We start from the raw sequence: 9,462 nt of genomic DNA on the forward strand, positions 1-9,462 counted from the left end.
GGCTAACCAGGCTATCTGCATGTGTCCCGCCACCCACCACCCGCCAACCCCTCTTTTATGCTACTGCTACTCTCTGTTTATCATATATGCATAGTCACTTTAACCATATCTACATGTACATACTACCTCAATCAGCCCGACTAACCGGTGCCTGTATGTAAACATAAGTTTCCCATGCCAATAAAGCTCTTGAATTGAAATTGAAAGAGAAGAGAAGAGACAGTGAAAGGGCAGAGCAGGGGAGAGAGAATGAGATAAGGGCCACTGCACTGAGGGATATGACAGACAGTCAGATAGACCCAGAACAATGCCCTGAGCATGTAGCAATTGTTCTTTACTAAGTGTGTGTGTGTGCTGTTCCTCAATGGACAACTGATAACACACTGCTCAGCATGTTCACTCTACTCAAAGCTTTAGTCCCATTAAGACAGATGTATCCAATCAGCAGACAGCATGTATATTCATCTGAAGCATAAGGCTCATAAAGCAGGAGATTAACTGGGGCTGAGGAACATGGAAAACATCTGAAACACAACACTGCTCTGGGCACAACCATGTTGACTTGTTGTGTATGTATGGATGTATCTAATTCCAATGAGGCAAAATGGGACAGCCCACAGTATCGACTATAAAAAGCTAAGGCGTCCAGGACAGGACACACGATCAGGGGCGGACATTCGTTTTGTTCTCCTCCTTCACGGTTTCGTCCGACCGAGAGAGAGAGATCGTGTTATTTCGGGTAGCTACTATCGGCATATCGTGAGTTCACGACAGCTCACACGGAGTTTATAGACTACGAGCCTGGCAGTTTATCTATCTCTAGTTAATTATAGCGAGTGTCCTGGTTTCAGCACTGCAGGTTGTTAACAGCTCCAACAACACCAGAGGAGAGCGGAGATTTGAAGAGCCCCTCCCCGCCCAACTAACAACCAGAGCGGGTAGAGTCCAAGCGCAGCCCTGTTGTCAGTTTCAGCACCACCAGCAAGGAAGAGCAGAGCTGTCCAAACATCCAGCAGTTTGTGACCGCTATCGTCGGTTGGATCATCCACACAACACAACACCCCCAAGACAGCTATAACCGGGAGTAATCTAGCGGAAAATAGCCTACAGCCACCGATTGAGTGGATATTTTATTTCAGAATGGCGTCCAAAGGAATGGGAGTTCTCCTTCTGCTCGGGATTTTTGCTGTGACTGTCTCCCAGATTTCTGCTTTTCCCACACCTGCAGAGGATGGTGAGTACATGGCCTGCTGGTAGCCTACATCTTTGATGACTGGTTTCAGTGTGAATATTTTTTAGTTCGCTAGGCCTATAGCCCACTTTTAAAGTACATTTTAACTAGGCCAGGCTATATTTATAACCCTTTTCACATTTTAAAAATATATTTAAACATTATATATAAAACAAGCCAATTCAAGTTAAAATAGAGCAGGAAATAACAAATAAACAAATAGTTTGTGACGTTGGTCGTTTGCATGCGATGTAAGGCCGATTGCGTTCTATTTCCAACGCAGTTTATCTTTTGTTTGTTAAACCGATTATGACGCTGCTGTGTCCCGTCGGGTCGGGAGTTGGGACTCACTGTAGCCCTAGACTGTTACCCTCTTTCTCATCAATAAACCACATTAACCAAAACCACACTTGGCCCACATGACCAAGCAGGCATATCTTAAAAATACCCTGATGATGTTGGACCCCTCAAATTCAAGTCAATGTCTTTCTCTGTCGTTCATAGGAGAAAGTTTATTCTAAAACTGATTTAAGTTTTTTAAGGCTATGATCTGAAACAGTCAGGTTAGCTGGTCCTACATTTGTTTCTACCTAAATTACACGTTTTAGATCTCAGATGATGTGATAGTGAATGGTGGTGATGGTGGTGATGATGATGAAGACGATGAGGATGATGATAACAATGATGATGCGGATGATGATGTTGATTATGACGATGACATTGCTGCTGACCATAATAATAAAGGTGATTAGTAGTATTAATATTATGTGGTTTTATTTTCCCTGCAGATAAAGCTGTAGTTTACAACAGACGACTGACTGAGGAGAGACCAATCCAGGAGCAGGTAAACTATCTCTTTCTTTCTCTCTCTCCTCCTCCTCTCTCTCTCTCTCTCTCTCTCTCTAAACTATCCTCCGTGCTATCTCCAGACTAATATCATGTCAAATAGACTTTGTGGAGGGGAGAGTTCTCAAACATCAACCACATCATATCAAACCAGACTGGAGCAACAGTAAACAAGCAAAGCTATTATGGTGAAGATGATTAACAGAGAAATGTTTACACTGTTCATGTTCTTTTCCACAGATTGCAGAGGCAGATGATGTGAAAGCAGCAGTGGAGTCTGCAGGTAAGTGGATACTTCTCAGGCAATCAATCAATATTGTTATTACATACATTTTAATATGGATGTGAATAGTGTGGAATAATTATTTTTGTTGTCTCTTGGATGTCTTCACAATATATAACTGTTTTTATCTTATTTCAATGCAGTATGGTCTTGTGTTGTTCTTGTCTTTAACTGTTCTGTACTGTGTATGGTGTCCACCCACACTACCAAGAGTTGGTGAAAACGCACTTAGCTAACAAAATGTAACTTCCTTATGTAATTATTATTTATTTTTTTACCATGACAAATATGATTATTCATGTTTGAATCGTTCAGTGGGGTCTTTCTCTAACACAGTGGTTTCCAAGCTGTGGGGCGGACAGTATTTAACAGTTTGTGTTCGTTGTCTGGAAACTTATTTCCATCGGTCACAAAAGGCTAAATTAGCATGACACGACACGAGCTGAATTCACTGTAAACGGCTTGGGGAAAAAAGCTTGGTATACGCTCAGTGCTTCATTGATATTTCACAGAGATATGCTTGTTTTTGTGAGAAATCTTCGAAAAAGAACAATAATTTTGAATGAATATGAAAAGCGTATACTAAAATATGAAAATACTACGTCATGTCGTTATCATCTTAGCTCTATATTATTTTATATCCTGCGGATTGGAGAAGAAAGATGACTAGTTCAACAGTAAAGTGAGATGTCATGTCGCCTGTAGCCTTAATTCATGCACAGAATCCAGTCTAGCTGACACAATGCCATTTCCTGGCCTCTTTCTCTGGCCTCTATTGTTTCAGTCACACTCATTTTAGTCGTCCTCCAAGGGTAAAAACTCCAATAACCTTTTACAGGATTATTATAGAGACATGACGTTTGGACCATTGGTTTTCTTAGACAATTATCTACAGTTAACATATAAAAAATTGTGTTTTTGATTGGACACCCTATACACGTATTGTGTGTTTTGTGTGAACCCCAGGAAGAGTAGCTGTTTCATGTTTTGTATGGATCCCAGGAAGAGTAGCTGTTTCATGTTTTGTATGGATCCCAGGAAGAGTAGCTGTTTCATGTTTTGTGTGGACCCCAGGAAGAGTAGCTGTGTCATGTTTTGTATGGACCCCAGGAAGAGTAGCTGTGTCATGTTTTGTGTGGACCCTAGGAAGAGTAACTGTGTCATGTTTTGTATGGACCCTAGGAAGAGTAACTGTGTCATGTTTTGTGTGGATCCCAGGAAGAGTAGCTGTGTCATGTTTTGTATGGACCCTAGGAAGAGTAACTGTGTCATGTTTTGTGTGGACCCTAGGAAGAGTAGCTGTGTCATGTTTTGTATGGACCCCAGGAAGAGTAACTGTGTCATGTTTTGTGTGGATCCCAGGAAGAGTAACTGTGTCATGTTTTGTATGGACCCTAGGAAGAGTAACTGTGTCATGTTTTGTATGGACCCTAGGAAGAGTAACTGTGTCATGTTTTGTATGGACCCTAGGAAGAGTAACTGTGTCATGTTTTGTGTGGACCCTAGGAAGAGTAGCTGTGTCATGTTTTGTATGGACCCTAGGAAGAGTAGCTGTTTCATGTTTTGTGTGGACCCCAGGAAGAGTAGCTGTTTCATGTTTTGTGTGGACCCCAGGAAGAGTAGCTGTGTCATGTTTTGTATGGACCCCAGGAAGAGTAGCTGTGTCATGTTTTGTATGGACCCCAGGAAGAGTAGCTGTGTCATGTTTTGTATGGATCCCAGGAAGAGTAGCTGTTTCGTGTTTTGTGTGGATCCCAGGAAGAGTAGCTGTGTCGTGTTTTGTGTGGATCCCAGGAAGAGTAGCTGTGTCATGTTTTGTATGGACCGCAGGAAGAGTAGCTGTTTCATGTTTTGTATGGACCCCAGGAAGAGTAGCTGTGTCATGTTTTGTATGGACCCCAGGAAGAGTAGCTGTGTCATGTTTTGTATGGACCCCAGGAAGAGTAGCTGTGTCATGTTTTGTATGGACCCCAGGAAGAGTAGCTGTGTCATGTTTTGTGTGGACCCCAGGAAGAGTAGCTGTGTCATGTTTTGTGTGGACCCTAGGAAGAGTAACTGTGTCATGTTTTGTATGGACCCCAGGAAGAGTAGCTGTGTCATGTTTTGTATGGACCCCAGGAAGAGTAGCTGTGTCATGTTTTGTATGGACCCCAGGAAGAGTAGCTGTGTCATGTTTTGTATGGACCCCAGGAAGAGTAGCTGTGTCATGTTTTGTGTGGACCCCAGGAAGAGTAGCTGTGTCATGTTTTGTGTGGACCCTAGGAAGAGTAACTGTGTCATGTTTTGTATGGACCCCAGGAAGAGTAGCTGTTTCATGTTTTGTGTGGACCCTAGGAAGAGTAACTGTGTCATGTTTTGTATGGACCCCAGGAAGAATAGCTGTTTCATGTTTTGTGTGGACCCCAGGAAGAGTAGCTGTGTCATGTTTTGTATGGACCCCAGGAAGAGTAGCTGTTTCATGTTTTGTATGGACCCCAGGAAGAGTAGCTGTGTCATGTTTTGTATGGACCCCAGGAAGAGTAGCTGTGTCATGTTTTGTGTGGACCCCAGGAAGAGTAGCTGTTTCATGTGCAACAGCTAATAGGGATCATAACAAAATCCCCGGTTCCAAGACCACCTACTGCAGCCCATGGCTCTGGCTCCGTATTCATAAAGCACCTCAGGCCCAACACTGTTTAGCTGCAGTGGAAAACCAGCCAGGCCCAACCCTGCTTAGCTGCAGAGGAAAACCAGCCAGGCCCAACACTGTTTAGCTGCAGTGGAAAACCAGCCAGGCCAAACCCTGCTTAGCTGCAGTGGAAAACCAGCCAGGCCCAACCCTGCTTAGCTGCAGAGGAAAACCAGCCAGGCCAAACCCTGCTTAGCTGCAGTGGAAAACCAGCCAGGCCAAACCCTGCTTAGCTGTAGAGGAAACCCAGCCAGGCCAAACCCTGTTAGCTGCAGTGGAAAACCAGCCAGGCCCAACACTGTTTAGCTGCAGAGGAAAACCAGCCAGGCCAAACCCTGCTTAGCTGCAGTGGAAAACCAGCCAGGCCCAACACTGTTTAGCTGCAGAGGAAAACCAGCCAGGCCAAACCCAGCTTAGCTGCAGTGGAAAACCAGCCAGGCCCAACACTGTTTAGCTGCAGAGGAAAACCAGCCAGGCCAAACCCTGCTTAGCTGCAGAGGAAAACCAGCCAGGCCAAACCCTGCTTAGCTGCAGTGGAAAACCAGCCAGGCCCAACACTGTTTAGCTGCAGTGGAAAACCAGCCAGGCCCAACCCTGCTTAGCTGCAGAGGAAAACCAGCCAGGCCAAACCCTGCTTAGCTGCAGAGGAAAACCAGCCAGGCCAAACCCTGCTTAGCTGCAGTGGAAAATCAGCCAGGCCAAACCCTGCTTAGCTGCAGTGGAAAACCAGCCAGGCCCAACACTGTTTAGCTGCAGAGGAAAATCAGCCAGGCCAAACCCTGCTTAGCTGCAGTGGAAAACCAGCCAGGCCAAACCCTGCTTAGCTGCAGAGGAAAACCAGCCAGGCCCAACCCTGCTTAGCTGCAGAGGAAAACCAGCCAGGCCCAACCCTGTTTAGCTGCAGAGGAAAATCAGCCAGGCCCAACCCTGCTTAGCTGCAGAGGAAAATCAGCCAGGCCAAACCCTCCTTAGCTGCAGTGGAAAGCCAGCCAGGCCCAACGCTATTTAGCTGCAATGTAAAACCAGCCAGGCCCAACACTGTTTAGCTGCAGAGGAAAGACAGCAGAGTGATACAAGGTGGTTTGGTGGCTGGCTTCTCTATTTAAAGATACACTATGGAAGTTTAGTTGATGAAAACACACAAATCCTCAGTTTTAGGCTAACAATTTATGGGTGAAGGTAGGTGTGCCCTTTCTGGACAATATTTCTCTCCATAGAGTGGACTCATTTTGGCTCAAGAGGAGCACCCCCAGAGGCAGAAGCTTCATATAGCCTCTTAAATATTTCCCTCTCCCCCTCAGACACCAAACCTGCTGTGGAAGCAGAACCAGAACAAGAGAACGATGACTTCACTCTGCTCAAGTCCCTGGCTGAAGGTCAAAGGTCAAAAGAGACCAATGAGACGCCGGTCAGAGAGAGCCTGGAGAAGGAGCCTTACTTTCCAGACGAATCAGATTCCACCAAGAACCGCCGGCTAGTCGAAGACTATGACTCAACAAAGATGGAAAACGGCAAGTACCAAGGTATCTAGTTTAATCTGTTTATACTACAGCAAGTACCAATGTATCTAGTTTAGTCTGTTTATACTACAGCAAGTACCAAGGTATCTAAACTCAGCAAAAAAATACATGTCCTCTCACTGTCAAATGCATTTATAGCAAACTTAATATGTGTAAATATTTGTATGAACATAACAAGATTCAACAACTGAAAAGTTCCACAGACATGTGACTAACAGAAATTGAATAATGTGTCCCTGAACAAAGGGAGGTTCAAAATCAAAAGTAACAGTCAGTATCTGGTGTGGCCACCTGCTGCATTAAGTCCTGCAGTGCATCTCCTCCTCATGGACTGCACCAGATTTGCCAGTTCTTGCTGTGAGATGTTACCCCACTCTTCTACCAAGGCACCTGCAAGTTCCCGGACATTTCCTCATGGGAATGGCCCTAGCCCTCACCCTCCGATCCAACAGGTCCCAGACGTGCTCAATGGGATTGAGATCCGGGCTCTTCACTGGCCATGGCAGAACACTGACATTCCTGTCTTGCAGGAAATCACGCACAGAACGAGCAGTATGGCTGGTGGCATTGTCATGCTAGAGGGTCATGTCTGGATGAGCCTGCAGGAAGGTATCACATGAGGGAGGATGTCTTCCCTGTAACGCACAGTGTTGAGATTGCCTGCAATGACAACAAGCTCAGTCCAATGATGCTGTGACACACCTCCCCAGACCATAACGGACCATCCACCTCCAAATCGATCCCACTCCAGTTGTTGTTGCCATCCTGTACCTATTCCGCAGGTGTGATGTTCGGATGTACCGATCCTGTGCAGGTGTTGTTACACGTTGTCTGCATCTGCGAGGACAATTAGCTGTCCGTCCTGTCTCCCTGTAGCGCTATCTTGGGCGTGTCACAGTATAGACATTGCAATTTTTTGCCCTTACCACATCTGCAGTCCTCATCCCTCCTTGCAGCACGTTCATGCGATGAACAGGAACCCTGGGCATCTTTCTGTTGGTGTTTTTCAGAGTCAGTAGAAAGGCCTCATTTGTGTCCTAAGTGTTCATAACTGTGACCTTAATTGACTACCGTCTGTAAGCTGTTAGTGTCTTAACGACCATTCTAACAGGTGCATGTTCATTAATTGTTTAAGGATCATTGAACAAGCATGGGAAACAGCGTTTAAACCCTTTAAAATAAGATCTATGAAGTTATTTGGATTTTTAGGAATTATCTTTGATAGACAGGGTCCTGAAAAAGGGCAGTTTCTTTTTTTGCTGAGTTTAGTTTAGTCTGTTTATACTACAGCAAGTACCAAGGTATCTATTTTAGTCTGATTACAATAACGACCTCTTGGACAGACTAACCAGACAGAATGTTACAATAATGGCCTCATGGAAAGACTAACCAGACAGAATGTTACATTAATGGCCTCTTGGACCAACTCTTGGACAGACTAACCAGACAGAATGTTACAATAATGGCCTCATGGAAAGACTAACCAGACAGAATGTTACATTAATGGCCTCTTGGACCAACTCTTGGACAGACTAACCAGACAGAATGTTACAATAACGGCCTCTTGGACCAACTCTTGGACAGACTGTCTCTACTGTATATAACTATGGTTGACTTATAGAGCAAATCAGAATGTTTATAAACAAAGCTGTTCTGGTAGTTCCATGTAGACAAAGAGTCCCTGTCTTTGTTCCTGTCCTGTCCGGGCCTTTTGGCTCTGAGCCTGTGTGTCTGATAGGGGTGTCTGATCCCTCTAGGGAGGTCAGGTCTGAGGCCCTGCGCTGCTGTGAGAGAGAGAGAGAGAGAGAGAGAGAGGGGGGGGGGGGATTGTCTCTCCTCAGGCGGTCGGATGAGACAGTGGAAGTGCTAAGGCTAAGCTACAAGCCTTAAATCCTCTTCCTACATCCCTACAATATACTATAGACACTTAGTACATCACAAATGGCACCCTATCCTCTATATAGTGGACTACTAGTTAACCACTAGGGCACTATATAGGGAATAGTGTGCTATTTGGGACACAGCCCCTGTCTCTCACAGACCCGGTATTTCATCTCGACCTAGTTCCAGGGAAACAGTTAACTGCTGTATTAGACTTGGGGTCAAATGTCAGGTACCATAAAAAAGAAAAGGGTCTTGTTCAAATACATCTTGAATCCTTCCTTCTTCCCTTCCTTGACCTAATCACTGATCTAACATGGCTGGGCAGGTGAAAGCAAAGGCCCCAGTATATGGTTTCTATAAGGAAGGATTCATGTGAACTATTCAATCAGGTGGCTCCTCTTGATCCTCTCAGAGGAACTGATGGGCTGTGTCCCAAATGGCAACCTATTTCCTATGTAGTGCACTACTTTTGACCAGAGCCCTATGAGCCCTAGTCAAGAGTAGCGCACTATAAAGTGAATAGAGGCATTATGGTCTGACGCCAAGTCTCTCCTCTCAGGATCTGGGTCAAGGCTATATTCTTAGTGTATGAAAAACATCCCCATATGGTCGGAGGGAGTTATTCAGGAGAATAATTGATTGCTTTGTGTGACACGACACATTCAGTCTAACACCGCTCATATATGTTTCATTCTTTCAATATTTATGTGTGTCTGTGTGCGTGATTGTATGTGTGTTTGCATGACTGCCGATGTACTGTTCTGTACTGTACTGTACTCTACTGCACTGTACTGTACTCTACTACACTGTACTGCACTGTACTGTACTTTACTGCACTGTACTGTACTCTACTGTACTGTAATCAACTCTACTGTACTGTACTCTACTGTACTGTACTCTATTGCACTGTACTGCACTGTACTGTACTTTACTGCACTGTACTGTACTGTATTGTACTCAACTCTACTGTACTGTGCTCTATTGCACTGTACTGTACTGTACTGTACTCTACTGCACTGTACTGTACTCT

General features: G+C 44.8%; 1 protein-coding gene across 2 annotated transcripts in view; it reads left to right on the plus strand.

The window, feature by feature from the left end:
* The first annotated feature begins 451 nt into the window (after positions 1 to 451).
* LOC110526107 (secretogranin-3) overlaps positions 452 to 9,462 on the plus strand; it is a 36,466-nt gene continuing 27,455 nt past the window's right edge. The window contains exons 1-4 of one of the 2 annotated variants that reach the window (XM_090239034.1): positions 452 to 1,234; positions 2,020 to 2,075; positions 2,318 to 2,360; positions 6,330 to 6,551. In XM_090239034.1, the coding sequence (XP_090095160.1) occupies positions 1,141 to 1,234; positions 2,020 to 2,075; positions 2,318 to 2,360; positions 6,330 to 6,551 (415 nt within the window). In that variant the 5' untranslated portion in view covers positions 452 to 1,140. The remainder of the gene's footprint in view (positions 1,235 to 2,019; positions 2,076 to 2,317; positions 2,361 to 6,329; positions 6,552 to 9,462) is intronic. The other variant, XM_090239035.1, reaches the window with a different exon arrangement.

This window comes from Oncorhynchus mykiss, chromosome 6 (genome assembly GCF_057628025.1).
Source record: "Oncorhynchus mykiss isolate SJ-2025 chromosome 6, ASM5762802v1, whole genome shotgun sequence".
Classification (NCBI taxonomy): Eukaryota; Metazoa; Chordata; class Actinopteri; order Salmoniformes; family Salmonidae; genus Oncorhynchus; species Oncorhynchus mykiss.